This window comes from Trypanosoma brucei, chromosome 1, assembly GCF_000210295.1.
Source record: "Trypanosoma brucei gambiense DAL972 chromosome 1, complete sequence".
Classification (NCBI taxonomy): Eukaryota; Euglenozoa; class Kinetoplastea; order Trypanosomatida; family Trypanosomatidae; genus Trypanosoma; species Trypanosoma brucei.
Genome location: NC_026734.1, coordinates 554,865 through 576,767, shown reverse-complemented (window position 1 = coordinate 576,767; position 21,903 = coordinate 554,865). Strand labels below are relative to the sequence as shown.

The following is a 21,903-nucleotide window of genomic DNA, read 5'->3' as shown; positions in this document are numbered from 1 at the left end:
CAGAGACAATCAGAAGGTCACGAAAAATTCATTCCACAAATGGAAGCAACACACACAGAAATTTTCCCCTTGCGCACATCCCCCCGCCACGGCATGAAACATATATATATATATATATATATATATATATTAGGGGAAAAGCAGAAAGTGAAGTGACAAGTTAATTGCTCATATCTAAATGATGCCGCGTACCAACCCAAGCAGCGGCAGGGAAAACAGAGTGAATATGCTGGAAGGTACGCACGCGGGTGAAAAGAGGGACACGACCGCACCTGACCTCACCCTGTTTTGATCCGGACAGGTTGTCAAGCTCGTTCTCCCTGACGCACACTCGTGTCCACCTGCTGTTGCTGGTCTCTCAAGTAATATTGCAGATTCTTCAGCTCGCGGAAGTGGTGGGCCAATTGTGCTGCATGCCGATTCCTTCCTTCTTCGAGCATGGCATCACCCCCACTTACACTGGAGTCAGAAGGTCTATTCATGGTGCTATCTACCGCAGCCTGTAGAGTTGGGAATCCAAGTGCGGCAGCGAGGTTCTCCAGATGACTCTCCGTTATGCTCAAACATGCGCCAGCCTGTTCCCAACGTACATCAATACTTCGCCGCCCAACAGCATCAGCGGTGAGCCATTGGTCAGCCAAACTACCACCCGCCTTAACACCGGGACCACTACCAAAAGACTCCACCCGATGTGTTCCGGTCGCAGAAAATGAAAGTGGCGCGCCACAGCCATCATCATCATAAACGCTAGCACCAGCGTTGCCGCCAGTCTCCATTACCACTGTTGACGTCAGTGAATTTCCTCCGTAGTAGTGAACTGGGTTGTAGCTAGGAGAACGAGCAGGGATGTCTAGTAGCTGCTTCGCCTGCCTAAGGTAATACGTCACAACATGTGGCACGGCCATCAACACATCTTCATGCTTCTTCGCCTCTGAGGCAAGCAGTTTCTCCAAATACGTTACAGCACGTTGTACCTTACGTATGCTCAGGTAATACTGCCCAAGACGGCGAACGAGCGGGGGGTAGAAATCGGACTTTGGGCTTTCACATGCCTCTGCGTGTTCAAGACACAACATTGCCTCCCCAGTTCTTCCCTCACGGTCCAGGCAGTTAGCTACAGCTGACCACATGCGTGGGTCCGTCGGCCGTAGCGTGGTGGTGTGCCAGTAGTAATACAGCGCATGGTGGTAAAACTGAAGGAGTTCATAGATCTGACCCAAGTTGTACCACCCGCGGTAATCGCGTTGGTCAAGGTCAACAGCAGCACGGTAAGCCTCAACCGCCGCAGCACTGTTCTTCGTCTCAAGATATGCGTGGCCCAGAAGTGTCCACGCGGCAATGAACGTAGGATCAGCTGCAACGGCCCGGCGAAAATGAAGAACACCACGATCGTGGGCACCCATAAGCACGTAGTAGTTCCCCACAACGTAGTTACTCTCAGCACGGAAAGGATCAACATGATATACCTGCTGGGCAAGACTACTAAGCCCTATGCGGTCACCTCGAAGGAAGAGGACAATGGAGTAGTCATCCATGGACTCTAACCGGTACGGGCTGGCCTCGTGAAGCTGCTTATATATGCTGTGCGCCTTCTCCAGGTCTTTCTTGACATTATAATAGTACCCAGCAAGGTTAGACAAAAGGAAGAGGTTGTTGGGGAACTGTTCTAACAGTACCTCCCACGAGTTCACCAGTCTCGGGGAGACACAACTGTTGCTGCTACCATCTGCATCACGCCGGGAATGGGTGCGTCTTCTACCGTATTCTTGCGTGGCACTCTGCAGCGAGGTGGTACTCTCACCAAAGTGTGGACTCGCGCTTCGTTGGCCTGCCCCTGGTGCCGCTGTGGGTGGCACAAAAGAAATGGGTGAGACATTCAGCGCAGCCTTCACCGAGGCGAGAAATATCTCTGGCATGAACCGCGGTTCCAACGAACCGACCATCGCCTCAATCTCTTCAATTTGATTTTCCCGACTAACGAGAGTGCAGAGGTCCTCCCAAACACACCAAAGCAGGGGGTGATTGCACACAGCTGCTAGAAAGTACGTAGCGCTCTCCTGCTTCATTCCCAGGTCGCGCAGCACAACGCCATGGAGCCAACACAAAAAGGGATCGCCGTAAGCTGCCACTCCAACAAAAGCGGCGGCAGCACCAGGGGTTACCGGAGGGGAAGGCCGTGACCCCGTCTGGGTTAACCGTGGGCCAGCCCTCGAAGAAGGTCGCGATGAAACCGAGAGCAACGACGATGAACCTCTTATGGCGGAGGAACTGGGGTGTGTCGGTGACGACTGTGGACCTTGATGCTGCTGCTGTTGCTGTTGTCGCTCCAACGCGCTAAGCAACAAACCCCGAAGCATGCGCAAGTGCGGGTTCGTTGTCTTCCGCGGGTTACTGCTCGTGGTCTTAACACACTCTCCAGCCATATAAAGCGAGTACAGGCAAAGGAACTGCAGCTGCGGAGGAGGAGCCTGAGGTACCGTTGCCTTCTTTGATAAAGGCGATTGTTGATGCTGCTGGTGGCGGCGGGGGGGTGGTGTTGATCTGCCACCGCCGCGCCGAAAGCTGAAGTGCTCCCTTCCCGTTGCTCCCCCTTCTCCATCTGCGTCTCCTGCAGATCCTGACGGTTCATCCGTCCGCGAGGACGTGATCCCCGCCGACGTTAAGGATGACGGCGTCGACGCTGACAGCCCAGCTGAGAAGCACGAGTTATACTCCCGAAGGGCATTACTCAAGTGATGATGACAGCGCAGGTATTCACCTTTTTGCATGAGGCCCAAAGCTACCACGTGATGCCTATGCGCTCGCCCAACCAAAGGAGGGTCCTGTAGCGAAAGCACGGCAGGCGCGTTTGTACGGAGAGTTTGGCGGAGCACACTATCACTGGCGTCAAGTGCAAGCTGTGCTAGCCACGTAGAAGTATCGAACAGACCGCGCTGCATGCATTGCTTCATAGCACGGTCCAATGCCTCTGCCACAGTGACGAAGCCCCGACCACTGTTGTTGCCGGCGGTGGGGTCTTGCTGATGCATGGCTGTCACACGTCTGTTTGTTTCTTGCACTTTTCGTCCCCCCCCCCCTCCCTCCCTGAAGGCTCTATTGTGTAGTAACAGTAGGGACTACCGGGCTTCAGCCGTTATTCAACCTCCTTCTTCCTGTTTCTGGTGTCAGCTGTTATCACCACACGGTTCGATTTCCCCTTATCCGCTCTTCACGGACACCACGGTGAGCAGCTGAAAAAAAAAAAAACGCAGCTCCCCGCTTCCTCGGAACGAAAACATACAAAGACAAGCAAACGCCAACGGGAAAAGAAGGTAAATGAAATATGAACATCAACCAACATCTGGTCGCGCAAACAGGCAGTGAAAAAGAAAAAAAAGCGGCTACACGGCAAAAAAAAAAAAGATGAGGAAAAACACTTGCGAACGAAAGAGTATCTTAAACATCGCAATCCACAGCGGTCAAGCCTACCACAACAAAAAAAACGCAACACAGGCACAAATGCTGTGAAGCCATGTGGGCCATAAACACTCCAGACAGCGCATGCCCGCGAATATTCCACAGCGCTACTCAAGGCAAAACAGATAGGAACAACAAAAGATATAGGGAAAAGATAAAGAAAAAGCGTCAACAACTAGAGATATGGAATACCCGCAGGAGTAATGAGGAAAGAAACCTCGAAAGGATTCGCAATACCGAGAAACAAAAGCAATGTGATCGGGAAAGGTGCTACACTGAAACCGCCCCCGGCCCCTGATAACATTACGGACATCCCATCAATGTGGCCTGAAACGAAAGGAAAGTAACGAAAGACGGGAAGTAAGCCCTCAAGCGAACGGGAAAGGGGGACGAAACAGAACGATGTAAAATAATCACACGAGAGCACCCCCCCCCCTTGTCAGACGGCACACGGGAGCTGGAAGCAGCAAAAGAAAGGGGGAAGTGAAAATAATTCATAATTAATGGCGGCATGCGGACGCAGGTAAAGTAAAATAGGGCAGCGATAGGAAGGAAGACTGGCAACAAAGAGGGAAGGGAGAGAAAAACAAGATCTTCCCGTCCCCCTCAACAGACCACCTCTCGTTACGACACAAATGTAAACAGTGGGTGGGGGTGGCAACAAAGGGACACCACGCACAGAAAGAGCTGCACCAAAACAGAAAAACGCGCCACGCTCAAGACTCAACCGGCACCCACAACAATAACAGTCAGTGGTAAAGGCGGACGTGCAGGACACCACAGTCGTCCAACATTCCACTGTCGAGACGCAAATATATATGTACGTATATACGCCACGCCTCTGCGCGACAACGCCACTGGTGGCATCACTTTGCCTTCGATCGGCCGAACGACTCCCTCCTCGCCTCTCGACCCCTAGCGACATGCGCGCACACCCCTCCTCTCAATTTCTGCGCACAAGCGCGAACTGTGTTTAGAGTATTTTTGTATCGTCTTTACTCCCTCCGTTTTACCCAATTAACCAACCGTGCGCATGCCCCTCAAGGTGGACGACGTTCTTACCAAAACGCTTTTTGAGACCCTTCACCCCTAGCCATCACCAGCCGGCTTCCAACCTTGCTCGCTTTGTGCGCTTATTCGAGCACGCTGTCCGACACCGTTACATCGTCTTTTCAAGTTCATTCGAGTGCACCATCTCCAACAGAGCTTTCTGCAAGTCTCCCAATTGAACGGTGAGGGCTCGCACACCGAATAGGAAGGCCTCGAGACTGTGAATATCTCGATTCGACAATACAAGCTCCTTTTCCTTCGCGTCAAAAAAGGAGCACGCCGGAAATACTCCATCACCCCCCACAGAATGACTGCTTGACCCATCCTCGCTACGCGTGCAAATATCTACTGCTGGTGCCGGAGAAGCAGCGGTGGCTGCGGAGGGTCGCAACGTTTCATTTTTTGATTGCTTCTCCAGTTGTTTTCCCGCCTTGCTGCTTTTCTCCATTGTATATTCGCGGGTCTCTACCTGAGAGTTATCACTCTGTGAGTGAACTAAAGTCACCTCGCTTTCAGAGTAAAGTCTCTCTCCACCTTCCTTCTTCCGATCCCTCCTCGGGCCCTTCACCAACGGTTCAACATCATCGTCGCTGTTATGCACATCTGCAGCTTCATCTGTTTGACCGTGGCATGCCGCAACAGCGGGAGCGTTTGAAGAGGCCTCCTTTCTGCGGTCCGTTTCAGCATCAGAGGGACGTCCAGTGGTTCTTCTTCGCAAGAGTTGCCGCAAAGCCCTCCTGACGCCTCCTTTCTCCCCGTGTTCATGGGTGATCTCGATATCCTCAGCTTTTTCAAAACTCTTGTTCCCGCTGTCGTTGCCGTCATCCTTGTCCGGGGTTCGCACGTCACGCGAAGAGTCGCTTCCCTTCCGATGGCCGGGCTTTCTTCCCCCATCACCATCGCTCCCGTTATCGCTCCGACCACCATGAGAATCGTTGTCACATGTTTGCGCCAGCTGCCGCGCGTTACACGTCCGGTTTCTAAAAGTCCGCATCAACTCCTCTTCCTCCTCTGTGACGTTATACACAAAATAACCATCAGTTACCTTTGGCTTCCTACGCCGTTGGGCAACTCCACTGTCCGGATGGCTAACGCCACGCGGGGAATGCATGTCCAGATGGCTGCTTACCCCATCGCTGCCACCACCTGGTCCACTTCCCATATCACTACAGCTGTTATTAGCCGACCCCCCATCTCCAGCGATTTTGTGCGCAAGGGTTTGAATGTACGTTTCGACAATGCTGTGCTCCGCGTCCAACATACCGTGCCGCAACCGCGTGAGATGAGCGGACGGCACTATCGCTGTTTTGTTCAGTATGAGCAAACAAAGATCCACTGTGGCGTAGAGTAGGTCGCACATATCCTTTGCATACGGAGAGATACGACGAAGGACGACCCAATGTACAGAAAGCTCCGTTTCATCATCAACCTTGCTGGCCATGAAGGTAACGTAGGCGAAACGCATCATAGACACAATGGCCCATAACTTCCACTGCACATCGATAAGTCGGCTCCACGCCGGCTCCGGAAAGCTTGCGCCGACTAACGTTGGCTCCGTTGCGGCGCCGGGAAGAAAAAAAGCCTGACGGGATATTTTTTTGTTCCACTGTGCCAGCGCCTCCGTTGTGGTGGCGTCTACCTCATTCACGTCCTCCGGCATGTCAAGGTTGCGCAGCAGACGACATGTGGCTTCACGAAAACAGCGGAGGCTAATGTCAAAGGACATATACACCTTGTTACGTGCTCGCATCGGCCACAGCACCATCGTAATGCAGAAGTATATGATGATGGCAAAGAGATTCTGTTGGATACGTACCATGGCGGCTTCAGAGTTCTTATACTGCGTTATTACAGAAATGACGCTGTTGCATATAGCATTACCCGCGGCGTAGTATTCCTTGCTTGTTTGTACGTACGCCCCCAGAAAGGAAATGATCGCGACGGCGACATACAGAACCAACCGTCTCCCGTCGGCAACCTGAACGGCAATTAGTGCACACAACGAACCAAGCACCGTGCCAAGCACCCGATTTACCGCGTAAGTAAAACTTTGTGCACCCGTTGAGCTGTAAACAAATGCAATGATGGCCGCCCCGGCGACGGGACTCGTGGCATTGTTATCAAGGGCGTACACTTGAAAGATGGATGGCAACGTCATGCAGAGCGCAAGTTTAATCGCCTCCTTTGCCCGCCTTGTAATAGTGCGCCGGTGAATGATGGTCATCACAAGTCTACGCAATGCTTCATACGGGCTCTTGAAACTGCTCAAAAACTCCCGGGACAACGATAGAAACCGGCTCTTGGCTTCTATGCTGGGGTTGAAACTACTAATCACCTCACAGAGTTCGTCTACACTGAACATGAAGAACCCCAAGAGAACATCTGACTCACCTGTCTCGTACATCTCATTGTTGAGGATTACTTGTTGGCGCACCTCTGCGAGACGATCTTGAAATCGTTCTCGTGCCTCACAAAAGAGATGAATGTCCTCCTCGTTCACGCCATTCTTAAAGTCTGATATCTTAAGAATGGTGCTATCCATAGCCGAAGAAATGATAGCCAAATCTTCCTCAATGGCCTCCCCAAAGGAAATGCAAACAGGGGTCTCAATACGGCCGGGGTCGTCGTTGACAAGTTCCACCACCTGCACCATGGATGAGAGAATACCGTGCATGTTGGTGAAAAAGTCCAAACGTTGCTTGATCCCTTCCATCTGGTGACCGGTGTGCGGTTCGTAATCAGCCTCCTCTAGGAACTCCCTTGCTTTGTCCGCGGCCTTCTTTGCCGTGAATTGCAACTGCCGCAGGCGCAGAATATGCAACTCGCGTTCAAGTGGGGAACGGGTCCAGAAACTGGAGCACGTCCCTTGAACAAATATGCTGAGAGAGTTACCCAGAAATGACACTTTTGCTTTAGCCAAGTCACTGGACCAACGGATGCTTGGAATAAAGAAGGCAGCAAGACCGAATGCGAGCGCAATAAGAAGTGTGATGAAATAGTCCTTTACGAACTCGATCCCCGTTTCAGCAGGTTTGGCCTGCCGCTCCATCAGGAAAACCGTGAGGCAGTAGGCACAGGTTTTCTTCAGCTCCTCCGCAAAAAACGCTGTAGAGAGGACAAATATAAACAACAGCAAGAGAATTAACCAAGTGGATTGCGGATCTACCAGTACAACGAATAGTAGTAGAAGGAGACTCAATGCATAACCCTTAAGAGCAATAATGAATTCGCGCAGACCCGAGCCAAATGTTGGCATCGATATCCAAAAAGCCAAGAAAGCCACGGACGACGGCATGGGAAATATGTGCTCAGTTTTCGGCTCAAGGGTAAGAATCATTAACGGTAACACCGTGAAGAGCGATGCGCGGACAGTCCAATCCAACTTTTCCCAGAAGAGGGGTGCTGAGAAGATGCTGAACCGTTTCATGCCAAATCCACCTACGGGGAGGAAAGCTCGCTGGTCCCAAGGAATGGAGTGAAGAGCGGTACAACTCCTCTCCTTGTATTGACGCTCCTCATTCTCCTCTTCGTCGCCCGCTGATGAAGCGACCTTTCCCGCGCGACCACCCTTCTTATTGCCGCCGCGATCTCCGCCACCACCGCCACCTTTTCCACCACCGCCGCCGCTACCGTCACCACCTTTTCCACCGCCACCAACACCACCACCACTGGCACCGTGACAGACACTCGGGCTTTGAAATGACCCTGGCGAAGACAAATCCCTAACAGGCGACACATCCGTCGAACAGTTGACGGGGAGGGAAAAGGTGCTCGGTGTTCGTTGGAAATGCTGACGCCTTTCACGGCTTCGATCTGCGATAAGTGACATAAACATCCTTTCCGCATGCGTGGCTTGCCCCACAGGTGGATGTGCTTGTCCCAAGTTGGAAGCAGCAACGTGACTTGGACTTGGCTGGGAACCTTTTCCACCTACACCGGGAGAAGCAAACCCAGAGCCCTGAGTGCCGGGAGTGAATGCCGTCGTAGGTGATTCCGGACGGGCAGCGCGTGTCACACTTGTCGCCCTCACCCGTATGTGTTGCCCAACAAACTGGTCGGACATCGCACCATGAACCGAAGGAGCCCCAAGCGAACGACCCCCAATTGATGTATCCATGTCACGTTCGGCACCGCGCATACCACCGAAGTAAGGAAGTTGTGGTGCGCTGGCGTGCGATTGCAATCCCGGGGAACCCGGCCCTACATGTCCGTACGCCCTATCCTCGGCGAATCGGCCGCGCGCAAATCCACCCCTCTGCCATTCATGCCTGCCACCCCTGCCCAACCCTGGCGAAGGATCAAAGTGCGCATCTGCCCTACTAAGATCCTCGCCGCGCCGGACACGGTCCACAGCCCTGAGTTGAGTTCGCCCTCCTGATTTCCCGCCACGGTCTGATCTTGCGGTGACGGGGCCCAAAGACACGAATTCCGAAAACCCAGAGCCACGTTGGTACACGCCAGATCCGGCCACACTTGCAGCTGATCTATCTGCCCTTCGATGCGACGAACACTCCGCCAACCATTCGGATACGTCCGCGGCCCTATCACCTCTCAAGAGCGCCTGGCTAAGATCACCTAATGATTTTGTACGCTTGATCCCGCACTTTCTTGTACCATCTGGTGAACCATAGAAGACTGCTGCTGGTCGACCCACGGAACTGCACTTCGTTAATGTCGCTGTCCGCGGTTGCGCCAACGCCGATCTAACCTCTACAGGTGGCGTAGGTGACCTTTCCGACACTGGGGATCTGAGCTGCACTGGTGTGTCAAGCACCAACTTCACCCTTCCCCTTGACGGGGGAGTACGTCCACGTGGTTCTGCCTCCGGAGGAATTTCCTTCGGAGACTTAATTTTTGCTTCTGCGCTCTCCGACGGCTCCAAACTCTTTTCTCCCAATCTCGAACTACGGCCAACTACGGTGCCGCTGGACTTCGCCACAGTAAAAGTATTTTTGGGAGAAGCCACAGGCTTAGGGTCAGAGAGTGGCGCATCAGCGCTCTCTGGATGCTTCACAGAAACAAAGCTTACGTTGTCAACAGCACTCTGTGGCCCCCGAATGTAGTCACCTCCCGGCGCCGAAGTGCTTGCGACAGAAGTTGCGAGTCCACCCCCAAGAGGTGGCGCAGTAGTTGTTTGGGCACCAAGAAGAAAACGCTCAATGGCGGCTGAGCGACTGGGGTCAATGTGGCATCGTCCTGAGGAAGCCAACCGCGTATCAGACACGCCATTATCGCACGAAACCGAGAAGGCTGGAGGGCTCGAACTGCCTCCCAACCGTGTTGGGGACCCCAGGTTCCCCGTTGCAGAATCATCGGACATAGAAAACCCCCACCCCCCACTTGCCGCCACTACCGTAGCTGCTTCCACACAGACACGCGCGCGTACCAAAGGCCCCGCTATTACAACACCGTGTCACTGGTCTATGCGCTTCAGCACTACCAATACGATATATATGTGTATCCTCTTAGTAAACTTGAGCCCTACAAAGAAATACCCAACTGAAACCGCCGACGGTTGCAAGGGCTAACGCGAGGCGAACTCTACAATCGTCCACACCACTTGTTTAGTGTGAGCCTTCCGCCTTTTGGATTTGTCTCGTTCCCTGCCCCCTTTTTCACTGCTTCCAGGACACTCTAAATTCCCCCCGAGCACCTTCGTGTTCACAGGTGATTGGACTCCAATAACCTGAGCTCCAGCACTTTGTTTCCCCTTGCAAAAAAACAAAAAAAATACGGGGAGCACGTGCCAAAATTTCTTTTGAAGTTAGCTCCCTGAACGTTGGTACGCGGCAACTCCCCTCCTGCGTGTCGGAGAAGGGCCTCACTATACACTTTCTACGTGCACAAGGCGATAACCAATATGTGGGACAGGGATAAGAGAAAATATCGGGAGAGGGTTCACATAGGCGATGGAGCAGCAACGATAACTCATTCCAATCCGAGAAAAAATCAATACATGAACAACACAGTACCTCCAGAAATTTTGGTAGTGCCAAATACTAAGGAAAGGAAAAGGCACCAACAAGCACTAAACCCTTCAAGACGACCTTCGACTTCCAAAAACGCGTTGCGCAACTGTACAAACACACACATACACCCACCCACACACACACACACACACACACACACACACACACAGAGGGCGATGTAGCAAACAAACAATGAAAAAGGTTCTCTTCCGCGTTTATGTTTTTCGCCAACGAAAGTGCACAGCGTCAAAACCGGGGCTGCAACGCATCAAGCGCCAGCCTCGAGTTGCCTGTGCGCCAACGGTACGTAAAATACAAGTTGAACCGCGCAGCGCGCTGTAGAGGTAGGGAGCACTGTTCCGGCACGCTGTACTCGTACGCGACCTGTTCGTACAGGGGCGTGGAAAGGTGGTGTAGCCCGAGGTATTGTAGGGCTCGGGCACAGTTATACGTTGCCTCGGCCTGGCGCTGAGGGCCAATGTCACGCAAAGCCCCTTGATACCTCAACAAATAGTGCCAGGCGGACACCACGCATGCGTTTCTTGCACGTATTCTCTTTTGGTGGCTAACCAACAGAAAGCACACACCCACAAGGAAGCAGACAAGAACATCGTTGGGACGCCTCTGCATAGCGGCAAGATACATGTTAAGTGCCCGAATGTATGTACGGCGGAGAAAGTAGCGATTTCCCAAAAGAACAAGCACCGATGGATTTTCCTGGTATCCCCCTGCCACAAGACGGAGCAGAATGGAAGAGCCCATCTCCGTGCGGTTGAGCACACCAAATAGCAACTCCAATATCCTATCTTTCTCTTGCTCACTGCATTGTTCCTGTAAGAGACGAATTCCTACACGATACGCATCTTCACACTCTCCCGATGCAAGAGCAGCACGCAGAACGGCCCAACGAAGGGGGCGCTCCATTGTGACTAGGTGACGAAAAATGCTTGTGCGCTGGCAGCCAATTAGCACAACGAAGGCGAACTCCTTCGCCTCCGTAAATTTCCCAATTGCGCCGTAGCAATCAACGACGGTAACAGCGAGTTCAATAAACCCGGCACAACCCAGAACCTTTAACGCGTCGCGCATCGTCACGCGCAACGGTGCCGCCGCCTGTCCCAAGCCTGCTTCAGTGTCATCGCCTAGTACATTGTCTAGAGCTATCGTCCCCCCAACATTGGAGGCCGGCATATGTCCCGCAGAAGTCATTGCCTCATTGCTTGAGGCCTGCATAAAGAGCTCCTGCATGTAAGAATCGCCAAACTGTTTACTGACCTCTTCTAAGGAGGGCAACTCAAACCTGGTGGCATCGCCGTCATCACTACCATCATCGATGCAAGGGCCTTCATCCTCGTTCTCAGATTTTTTATCAGTGGACAAATGCGCACCACCCTGCTCCATTTGATGCTCTGTTTCATTCTCCTGGTTAGAAGGTTCCCCACAGTTGTCCGGGTCGGAGTCAGCGTGTTCCTTCCAAAAGGACCGCACATCTCGTTGTGCAACTTCCTCTTCGCGTCGACGTTTTCTGACCCGCCGACAGTCATCCTCAGTATCCACGTCCCCCTCGTCCGCAACTCTAGGGCACTTCCGGTTGCAGGTACCCTTATTCACGGGCCGAAGGCACCCCACCGGCTTAAGAGTTCGATTAAAGCGAAATATAGTTGAGCTATCTTTCTGACCAGTCTCCTCGTCCCCGTGCGACCAGCCAGCCACCGTCGACGCCGCCGCAGAAGCCCCATATACCGATGCCGTCAGCGGCGTACCACCTCGCCGTGCTAAGTTGATCCGAAAAGCGACACTCGATGCGCGTATAGATGTAGCAAGCGCATGTGAAAGTCGAGTACTGGACAAATCAGCGGAGCTCGACAGCCGGGGGCCATTAACGATGTCAGATATAGCTGACGGGGGAATTATCGCGGAGCTGGCGGGGGAAAGGGTAGGCATCGACAGGGGAGCCGTGCTGCGCTTGGTTGAACCTGGAGCAACAGAGTCCGCGTCACCCTCATACTGGCTAGACATAATGAGCTCAAACACGGAGACGCCGAGCGCGATAGCCTCCACGTACTTCTTCGACCGAGCAAACACACGAACCAGCTCTGCAGCAAGCTGAATACGTTCAAGAGGAGGTTCACTCTCGCGTGGGGTAAGAACTTCAATAGCCCGCTCGGTGTCATTCATGTCGTACATGCACAACCGACCCAGAGCCAGACGGGATTGGAGGTGGTGAGGGTCTACCTCAAGCACTCGGCAGAGGTTATCGCATGCGACCTCGATGTTTCCCAACGAAGCTTCACATTGGCTCTCGGCGAAGAGGGCCGCAACAAAAACCGTCTTCACCTCCGTCTTCTCTTCATCATCCAGATTGTTACCATCATCAGCGTTGCCATTACTGCCCTTCATACGAAATTCGTGGTAACGGCGGACTGTCTGAAAGAGCATTCGTGCCTCCGTGTGCAACCCTACTTGCTGGAGCGCATTGGCAGCGTCGTACAGAACATCGCCATATTCAGCCATCGGACAGGTGTCAACGAGGTGGTGAAATACTTCACGGCACTGCTGCTCCATTCCCCCCAAAAAAGCGTACGCTACCCCGAGACGAACAAGCAAATCAGGATGAAGCTCCAGCAGGGACACATTGAGGCACCCTGCAGCAAATTCCACCAGTCGTACAGTGTCAGGAAAATTGCCCTCCTCATTTAACAGTTCAGCATGGACGTTTACAAGCGTAAGAAAGTTTTTTTTGTCCGTCGCCGTACGAAACTTCACACTGTCACCATACATCGAATGAATTACTGCTGAGGGTGTCGCGCAAGCACCCGAACGGATGCCATGAACACTTTGAGAGTCACAACCTTCACTAGTGAAATCAAAATCATCTCCCTCACACAGAGCTTCAGCCAAACAAGTATTGTCCACCGTTGGCGTGGGTTGTGACAACGATCCCGCTTGCTGAATCCCCTCCGCTCGCTTCACAACACTGTCAGTGTCATTATCGCACTCGTCGTTATCGTCGATACCAAAAAAACGGACACGCCTGGGCACCCTTCGCCTGGCCATAGGAGCAGTCAGTTCTTCCTTACCCTCCACGGTCGAAGGCTCCCTGCCGAGGCGTGAGGACGGAGCATCGGGTGGCTTTTCACCACCTTCCATCGTGCTCAGTACAGGGCGGAAAGTACTCTTAAGACTTGATTCAATAAGGCGATGCAGGGAATTCCACCTCCCCAGTTGAAAAAAAAGTGACGACAGCATTGCAAATACCTCAAAGTCACGGCACCTGCTTCCATTCCACAAAGAAATCAATATGTGGGCAGCACGTTTGAACTCTCCCAACCCGATGTATAGATCCGCCAACTGCAACTGCAGAGTCCGGTAGCGCACCTTGTCCCTTGTCTCCAGGACTGCTAGTCGATGCAAACACACCGCTGACTTGTAATACAATCGCTCCTGCATGAACTCATGGAGCAGCTCCTCCCACAGCACTGCATCATTTGCCATGAATGCCTGGAGCAGACGCAAGTCGCTTGCTCGGTTGAACTGTCCTTTGGACTCTGCTATGACAGCAAGGAGTGCGAATAGGTGATCCGTAGGGTGAATACGCAGCGCCAGCGTTGCCTCCTGCTCTGCGCCATCCTTATTGCCCTGTAGAAAGAGTTGCTGCGCTTTAGCCACATGCTCTTCGAAGCGCCTGTGAAGCTCCATGCTACTGAACGCTGTTCCGCTGGAGCGCCTTCGACGCTTCGGCTCCGTTTGTCTGTCCACAACACCGATACTGGCGTCCTGTTGGTTTGACGCCATGGGCTCCACAAGAAAAAAAAGGTAAAAGCAACTTAGGTGCAGTTGCTTGTGGTCAAGACTGCCTACGTGTCGGATGGCCTCCCTCTTTTTAAAAAAGGGGGGAGAGGGAAGAGAGTATTTTTGGCTTCGCAGAGCCTCCCACTCACCTCAATGATTCGCACGTTCGCCGTAACTCAGCGGCACCAGTCTGGTGACTCCGTCCACCGTGCTCAAGTGCGTTATGAATACGTTTGCTCTGGGCCTCTATTATGGTGGCACGCTGGTATGCCTATAGTGAAAAGGCAAGAGCGAGTATTGCTCCCCCCTTCTTGCGCACTAAATGTGCTTCAAGACTCACAACTTCCTATTGCTAACAGGTATTCTAGCACCTCCAGCACTATTGCGAACAACAAACATGTAGAGTATAGAAGTGCGGTTTCACGGGCATACCATTAGATAGATAAGCGTGAGTTGATGCCGACGCCGCACTAACGCATGTCAGTATGACGCCATCCCAAAAGTGCTGTGTGAGGTTGAAAGCTGCGTAGGATACCTAATGTAACCAGTACGAAAGCGAAAGGAGCACAATCACGGACTCTTTTTACCCTAACCCTTTTTACCTTTCCTCTTTTCAAATATTCTCTTTTCCACCTCCCCTTTCACATCGATTGTTTTGACCGTTGCTCGCGGACCTTGCGACCCTTGCAGACACCGGACGCCATTCTCTTCTTTCCCATTCTTTTCTTTTAAAAAAAGGAGGCTCTTCCTCCTGTACACGACTGCGGGGCCAGCGTCCGTTTTGTGAACACACTTGAAAACACAAACGGGGAAATGTACGCACAATCACACCTACGCACGACTCGTGGTTCCCGAAACTACGCGCTTAGCCAAGTTTGCATGCACCTAACAGACACCGGCGCGTCGTAACGAAGAAGTCTGCAAAGCCGCCCCTTTCATTAGTATTGCCACACTCAATATTTCTGTCTTCCGTTCAAAACGAATGGAAGAGAACGCGGAAGAAGCACATTGCCATGTTAACAAATATATTAAAGCATTTTGACGCTGTTCTTAATTTACCCTGAAGTTTTGTTCAGAACCACTGTCCCCTCCCCACGTATATCCCCTCTACCTTCATTCCCCCATCGGCGCGGCAAATAGGGTCTGTACCCGAAGCAACGGATGCGACAACGCACAAACCGACCGAAGGACGAAAAATAGAAGGCAAACAAAATAACCTCATTTGCTAGCAGTGACACACAGAAAGTCTCCTAGCATAGCACCGAGGCAGAGACGCAGTGTGTTAAGCACTAATGGAGCTGAGTTTGCCATAGAAATGCAGCAGCAAAACGCAGACAACGAAGGCTGCGGTTCCAATAATGACGTGATATGGTTGCACCTCGATCCCCATAACTTCAGCGTCCTTCGCGCTTATGCGCATACCAGCCTTCCTCCCAGATCTCATTTTACTCCTTCCGGTCTTGCTTGTTTGCTCTAGTAGGAACACGCACAAGCGTACAAACTGAAAGTGAGCTGCTCGAATCTTTAGTTAGCTTGTTGCGGAATGCTAGCGGCAAAGCAACCTCCTGCGCGCTTCTGCTTCTACTTTAAAAAGAAAACTTTAAACTGCGTCGTCCGCCGTACCATCGTAAAAAGAAAAGGCTCAAGAAAGGTTGTATGACAGAACGACTTCAACCAGTGATTGCAGAGAACTACACCGAACCAAACCACAAAATGCGGCAGCAGCAGTGGGAAGGCAGAAAAATGATGAGTGCCTCTGCAGGTGGGAGGCAAATGTGGAGGGCTACTTCGTCTCACAACAGCACCGTGAAACACCTACACGTACACCACCCTAAAGAACATATCGAACAATCGCACAGAGCCAAAGAGGGAGGAATATATTATGTGGCACCGTATTGTCGGCAGAAAGAATTTCCATATAGTAACAACCGCCCGTTGTCTCAATTTCTAGCTTGAAATACTTAGGGTACACCAGACACAGCAATGCTTCTTTTCTCTTTTGTGGCCTATGGTGACGCTATACCTGCTGATTTCAGTTCCGCAACGTGCTTCTCCTTTTCAAGAAGAGCGCGCATCAACTCCTTGCACAGAACCGCCTCCCGTCCCACAAATTCATCGAAGAGATGAGCAGAAGGACGGCGCATACCGTCAACGGGACGGTAACGTTCCTCCACTGCCGCCCGATTGCACAATAAAAAAGGATTCACGGTCGGCTTCCCCTGTTTATCGAACAAAGCATTTCCGGCGCCACCTTGCTGGTCAGCCGGCGGTGGCACCTTCTCGGTGGGCGGCAATTCTTCAGCTTCGATGATGTCCCTTTTAATAGGGTTTCTGGTCCCAACAAGAATCTCCACCCTATCTGGTATCACGCCTTCTTTAATCACACTCGTGAATGAAGGTCCCTCGGAACCACCTAACTCAAATACCGCCGAACAGTTAAAGGATGGAACACCAACGTCGGCAGATGTGCCCTCATGCAGGTTTAGTGCTTCTGCATCATTGCCCAAGGGCACACCACAAGTTTGAGTTGATAAAAGACCTTCAAAAGGTGAATGCCTTCCGTTGGATTCATCGATACCAGCATCTATCTTACAGTCTTCCTCAGCAACAAGCTCCTCTCCTACCTCCCAGCCTGGCGCCGGGGCCTCCACTGCGGCAGAGTATGTTTTCTTGTCAGCACATGGGCGACATCTATGAGCCTCCGTGGCCAAGCTTCCGCTTGCTTGCCTCACTTCGCCTGGTATCCCTGTGACCTGAAAGCATTCTAGCTGTTGTTTGAACAGATTAGAGAGGTGCTGTGTTTCTTGGAGCTCACACCGAGTGCGTGCGTGCTCTAGTCTTTCCTGATTTAACTCAGCTCTCAAACTCTCAGCCTCTTTCACAACTCGCTCATGAAACGCCAAGTTTTCGGATAGTACCTTGTCAAATTTTCTCTCGTGGCGTTCGTTGACATCAGCAAGTTTTTTCTTATGTTGTCTTACCATGTTCTTAATCTCTGCTTCAAGCCGTGAAATAACGACTGCGTTCTCAGACTCAAGAGAAGCCAAATATCGCCGCAACTTATCCAGCTCAGCATCCTTATTACGGAGCTCGTCATGGCACCCACGGAGTCTATGACACATGCTGATGTAGTCTAATATTCCATCACGTCCATGAATGCAGGCGGCATCCGCACAGGACAAAGCGGGGGGCGCATACTCACTTTTGGTATACGTTCCCAACTGCTTGTTATCAGCAAATGAATCAGGTCCCTTTGCCGCCTTGCTGCTCGCCGTCGGAATCCCACCATTGCGTTGCATGCATCCCTGTTCCGCCCTCGGCATCAGAACCGTGGGCGTGTTAGGGAGGTCGTTAGATTTTTCTCGATTCTCCCCCATGGCTCGATGTGAAGCTCCCTCAGCGTTGCCAAAGACCCCCTGGTCTTGCGACAAACTACCGCGCGACTGACCTAAAGCACTGTAAGACCTAGAGGAGCGTTGTTCAGCAAACGTCTCGGTGTTACTCTTTTTCTGAGCTGACTCATGTGGTCTGTACCGACCCAATAGAGGAGCAGCTGCGGCACCCAACCGTAAGTGGCCACTAACTCCACGCGACCTCTGCTGGCCGCTGATGCCCACTTTCTTCCTACTATTAATAGTCGCACAGTGATGCGCACCTAATTGGGCGTGTTCCCTCTCATCAGGGGCTTTCCGCAGCGAATGTGTACCACGCTTAAATAACCTCGTGGGGTAGTAACTCCGTCCACCGGAGGGCGATTGATACGGAGCCGGTGGATCCCCAGTAGGTACTAACAAATCATCGTTGTCGCCACATCTCACACTGGTGGCGTGAGCCATGAGACATGTACCTTCCATGTTATGATAATTGTAAATTTGAAACCGCAAAAAAAAAAGGAAAAGAAAACAAACAAACAAAGTAGCAACGACTCGCGACCCAGTTTGATGATGAGTACCACCAAATTCCGTGCAAACTTCAACATTCAAAAAAAAAAAGTGTCACACATGAACAACAGCTAACAGACCCAACACCAAGAACGATCCCATCCAGAGATGGAAAAGGTCATCAATAAGAGGTGGGAACGAAATTTTATAAAGGAAAATAAGTGAAAAGAAAATATATAAAGATACTCAGCGCAAGCATTCAATATATTTCCCTTCGAAAGAACGGAAGCAGTAGGGAAGTTTTTGCTGCGTCGAGTAGCTCACTGATCGTCTGCGTCGTTTTTGTTAAAATAGGATTTAAAGAGGGGGGGAGCAAATGGGAAAAAAATTAACCCCAAGTCAGTTGATGAACTATTAGTCAACATAAATATTTTTCTTCAGTCGGTTGTTCAAAGGTGCGACAATTCATTAAACATATTGATTAGACCGTTGGTGGATGAGTCGTGATTATTCACCCTCATACCTGGCCTCAACTGAGGAAGAATAGACTTGGCTAGCACCTTCCCCAGCTCAACACCCCACTGATCATAACTGTCAATACCCCATATGGCACCCTGAACGAGAACCTTGTGTTCGTACATAGCGATGATTGCACCCAAAGCGCGCGGCGTTAGGGACTTAATCAGCAAAGTGTTGCTTGGTCGGCCTCCAATAAAAGTTTTGTGAGGGAGAAGTGCATTTATTTTTTCAGCAGACCTCTCTCCCGCTGCCTCCAATTCACGACGAACCTCACTGGGAGACTTGCCTATCATCAGCGCTTCAGTTTGGGCGAAGAAGTTGCTCATAAAAATCTTGTGGTGGTCACCGATTTTATTTTGACTCTGAATCGCACCGATGAAATCGCACGGAATGAGATTAGTCCCTTGATGGATAAGCTGATAAAATGCATGTTGGCCGTTCGTCCCAGCTTCCCCAAAAATAATGGGGCCAGTAAGGGTAGAAACTGTTTTACCGCTCCTCGTAACGTATTTACCATTACTTTCCATATCAAGTTGCTGAAGGTACGCCGGTAACCTCCACAAGTATTGGTCATACGGCAGAATGGCATGGGTCACAGCGCCGAAGAAATTGATGTACCAAACCCCCACCAATGCAAGAAGCAGAGGAACATTCTGTTCAGGGGGTGCATTGGCAAAGTGTTCATCGATGACATGGGCCCCAGTTAAGAGTTCCACAAAGTTCTCGTATCCGATTGAAATCATAATGGGCAAGCCAATAGCTGACCACATAGAGTACCGACCACCAACCCAGTCCCAAAACTGAAACATGTTTTCCTCATCGATACCGAACTCCTTGACTTTCTGATTATTTGTCGACAGTGCAACGAAGTGCTTTGCAACGGAACCCTTCTCATCGATGCCGCGCGACCGCAGGTAGTCCAACAACGCCCGCCTGGCGGAGAGGGCGTTTGTGATCGTTTCTTGGGTCGTAAACGTTTTGCTCGCGACGATGAAAAGAGTTGCTTCAATATCAATCGACTTTAGAACCTCGGCGATGTGAGTTCCATCGACGTTGGAAACAAAGTGCAGGGAAAGATCCCTCTGAGAAAACGGCTTCAGTGCCTCCGTTGCCATAACGGGTCCCAAGTCACTGCCTCCGATGCCAATGTTTACAACGTGTCGGATGGCCTTGCCGGTATGGCCCTTCCACTCCCCAGTCCTCACCTTCTCGGAAAAGCTTCTCATTTGGTCAAGAACCTTGTTTACAGCCGGCATTACATCCTTTCCGTCAACATAAATAGGTCGATTGGAACGATTTCGCAGAGCAATGTGAAGGACTGGGCGGTTCTCTGTCGTGTTTACCCTCTCACCTCTGAAAACGGATTGCACAAACTGACGGATGCCCCGTTCCTCGGCCAGCCTCAGAAGAGCGCACTTTATTTCATCGTTAATGTGCGACTTGGAGTAATCCAAAAATAAAAAGTTTTCATCTTTGCTCCCCAAACTCACCTTTACAGAATACCTTTGACCCCTCTCACTGTCAGCTTCGAAATGCTTCTTGATAGGTTCGTCGCCATATTGCTCATACAGCTTCTGTAACTGAGTCCAAGAAGCGCAAGAAGTAAGTGTTGTGTCGGCATCTGCTCCCACCCCCTTTAGCCTCCGTGTGACCTCATAAGGTATATTGAATGAACCGACGGCAATACTTGCTGAACCCCCGGACGCAGGACTTGCCGCCAGATGCATGCGCAAATCATCCAAGTAACTGCTCATCGTTGCGGAAAGTTTGCCTCGTCCTTCCTCTTTCCTTAGTAGTATTCTTTCTCTCTTTAAAAGGTAATTTGTCACAAATATTTTTTTTTCTGCTTTCAACAAAATATATGAGCTTGCTATTGGAAATAAGGGTTGACGTCAAAAACAAAGGTGTGATCTCATCGCATAGACAGTACAATACGAAGTCGACTTCAATCAATTTTGTTACAAAAAAAGTAATTTGATGTGATAATTAAACCTAGAAAAAAGGGAGAGATGAATAAGCAATTTTTACTGGCAGCCGAGTGCTCTGTTGATTTTCACCAATACCTGATCCTTGCTGGCATCGTAAACACCTCCCTTGCTCGGTATTTCCAGAATGCAAGGAATGTGATCGGTGAACCCCTCCATTAGGTGACGGATTTCGTTGGCGATATGCTGGCAAATGATAATTACGCCAATTGACGGATTTGCAGTCATATTTGTAAATGCATCTTCGATATCTGCCAGTGGAGTTGACGGAGTGATAACAGCGTAGTTGGGCTGTGCAACGGCTTTTCTATCCCCTGTTGCCTGAGCTTCGACAGGTCTATTGTCTCCTATTCCTGCCAGAAGAAAGCCAGTTACAGTGTCCTCGTCCCCAATGATACCGACAATACGCTCCTCACCGTTTTTTAGTCGACCAATCGCCATAGGTACTTTTTGTGTTGCTCTCTGTTCACGCTAAGCGTTCAGCGCAAGGGAGAAAACGAGTTGAGCAGGAACAGTGATATATTAATAGGAAAGCTCGAAAAGTAGATAAAAACATACAACCATAACGCATGAACAGCATCACATTGGCTCGACTACCGCAACAACCAAAACGACAGCAGCGGCAATAATCACAAACTACCAAAGGTATGCTTGCTCCTAGTACATATGTGCAAGGAGGGAAAAGATTAGAGAGTTGTTAACCTGCGTAAACAGATGGTGCCTCCGAACCCCAGGCCAGGCAGTCGGGTTGCGACTCGTGTCGCACCACAAACTCGTCTGAAAGCACTCGCACTGATATCGGAATCGAGCCATCTGCTTCAGACTCTCCGGTGTCGCAGGAATGTACTGCGTTTTTCTCGGCGTCGTACATTATCTGTGTACCCATAATCAGGTGACTGAGGATTAAATCCCCATCAACGGCAAAAAGGTTTTCGTCTGCAACATGCCCTCGGCGCCTATTTACAAATTCTTCCTTATCCATTTGCACCAGGGGGAAATACTCGTCCGGTCGCTCCGCTGGCTTACCGTCCTTATCGAAAACGACGAAAGTACGAGCCATGGGCCTTTCAGATACGTATATGTTTGTGCACACTTGGAATACGAGAAAGAAAGAAAATAAGTGTAGACAAAAACATTGACCCTTACTGGCCATCATAAGTGAGTACACGTGGACGTTTTGATGTTTTCATTATTATTTTTCTGCGTGCAACACAAGCACCTACCAGATTCACCTTTCACGAGGCTTTTACC

At 51.0% G+C, this 21,903-nt stretch overlaps 11 protein-coding genes across 11 annotated transcripts; all 11 read right to left on the bottom strand.

The window, feature by feature from the left end:
- Positions 1-305: 305 nt before the first annotated feature.
- Positions 306-3,029, bottom strand: TbgDal_I2470 (hypothetical protein, conserved; the record flags this gene model as incomplete). The annotated part of the gene is made up of 1 exon (XM_011773222.1): positions 306-3,029. One exon carries the CDS (start codon positions 3,027-3,029, stop codon positions 306-308), a length of 2,724 nt encoding a protein of 907 aa, XP_011771524.1.
- Positions 3,030-3,174: 145 nt separating this feature from the next.
- TbgDal_I2460 (hypothetical protein, unlikely) lies at positions 3,175-3,330 on the bottom strand (the record flags this gene model as incomplete). The annotated part of the gene is made up of 1 exon (XM_011773221.1): positions 3,175-3,330. The coding sequence occupies one exon, from the start codon at positions 3,328-3,330 to the stop codon at positions 3,175-3,177; it is 156 nt and encodes a 51-aa protein (XP_011771523.1).
- A 565-nt stretch (positions 3,331-3,895) lies between these two features.
- TbgDal_I2450 (T. brucei spp.-specific protein) lies at positions 3,896-4,381 on the bottom strand (the record flags this gene model as incomplete). Its single annotated transcript, XM_011773220.1, has 1 exon — positions 3,896-4,381. One exon carries the CDS (start codon positions 4,379-4,381, stop codon positions 3,896-3,898), a length of 486 nt encoding a protein of 161 aa, XP_011771522.1.
- A 234-nt stretch (positions 4,382-4,615) lies between these two features.
- TbgDal_I2440 (hypothetical protein, conserved) lies at positions 4,616-9,826 on the bottom strand (the record flags this gene model as incomplete). Its single annotated transcript, XM_011773219.1, has 1 exon — positions 4,616-9,826. The coding sequence occupies one exon, from the start codon at positions 9,824-9,826 to the stop codon at positions 4,616-4,618; it is 5,211 nt and encodes a 1,736-aa protein (XP_011771521.1).
- Positions 9,827-10,455: 629 nt separating this feature from the next.
- TbgDal_I2430 (hypothetical protein, unlikely) lies at positions 10,456-10,599 on the bottom strand (the record flags this gene model as incomplete). Its single annotated transcript, XM_011773218.1, has 1 exon — positions 10,456-10,599. The coding sequence occupies one exon, from the start codon at positions 10,597-10,599 to the stop codon at positions 10,456-10,458; it is 144 nt and encodes a 47-aa protein (XP_011771520.1).
- A 122-nt stretch (positions 10,600-10,721) lies between these two features.
- TbgDal_I2420 (hypothetical protein, conserved) lies at positions 10,722-14,270 on the bottom strand (the record flags this gene model as incomplete). The annotated part of the gene is made up of 1 exon (XM_011773217.1): positions 10,722-14,270. The coding sequence occupies one exon, from the start codon at positions 14,268-14,270 to the stop codon at positions 10,722-10,724; it is 3,549 nt and encodes a 1,182-aa protein (XP_011771519.1).
- Positions 14,271-15,549: 1,279 nt separating this feature from the next.
- TbgDal_I2410 (hypothetical protein, unlikely) lies at positions 15,550-15,711 on the bottom strand (the record flags this gene model as incomplete). Its single annotated transcript, XM_011773216.1, has 1 exon — positions 15,550-15,711. The coding sequence occupies one exon, from the start codon at positions 15,709-15,711 to the stop codon at positions 15,550-15,552; it is 162 nt and encodes a 53-aa protein (XP_011771518.1).
- A 562-nt stretch (positions 15,712-16,273) lies between these two features.
- TbgDal_I2400 (hypothetical protein, conserved) lies at positions 16,274-18,121 on the bottom strand (the record flags this gene model as incomplete). Its single annotated transcript, XM_011773215.1, has 1 exon — positions 16,274-18,121. One exon carries the CDS (start codon positions 18,119-18,121, stop codon positions 16,274-16,276), a length of 1,848 nt encoding a protein of 615 aa, XP_011771517.1.
- Positions 18,122-18,597: 476 nt separating this feature from the next.
- Positions 18,598-20,421, bottom strand: TbgDal_I2390 (glucose-6-phosphate isomerase, glycosomal; the record flags this gene model as incomplete). The annotated part of the gene is made up of 1 exon (XM_011773214.1): positions 18,598-20,421. The coding sequence occupies one exon, from the start codon at positions 20,419-20,421 to the stop codon at positions 18,598-18,600; it is 1,824 nt and encodes a 607-aa protein (XP_011771516.1).
- Positions 20,422-20,691: 270 nt separating this feature from the next.
- On the bottom strand, positions 20,692-21,093 carry TbgDal_I2380 (hypothetical protein, conserved; the record flags this gene model as incomplete). The annotated part of the gene is made up of 1 exon (XM_011773213.1): positions 20,692-21,093. One exon carries the CDS (start codon positions 21,091-21,093, stop codon positions 20,692-20,694), a length of 402 nt encoding a protein of 133 aa, XP_011771515.1.
- A 256-nt stretch (positions 21,094-21,349) lies between these two features.
- On the bottom strand, positions 21,350-21,808 carry TbgDal_I2370 (hypothetical protein, conserved; the record flags this gene model as incomplete). Its single annotated transcript, XM_011773212.1, has 1 exon — positions 21,350-21,808. The coding sequence occupies one exon, from the start codon at positions 21,806-21,808 to the stop codon at positions 21,350-21,352; it is 459 nt and encodes a 152-aa protein (XP_011771514.1).
- Between the last annotated feature and the right edge of the window lie 95 nt (positions 21,809-21,903).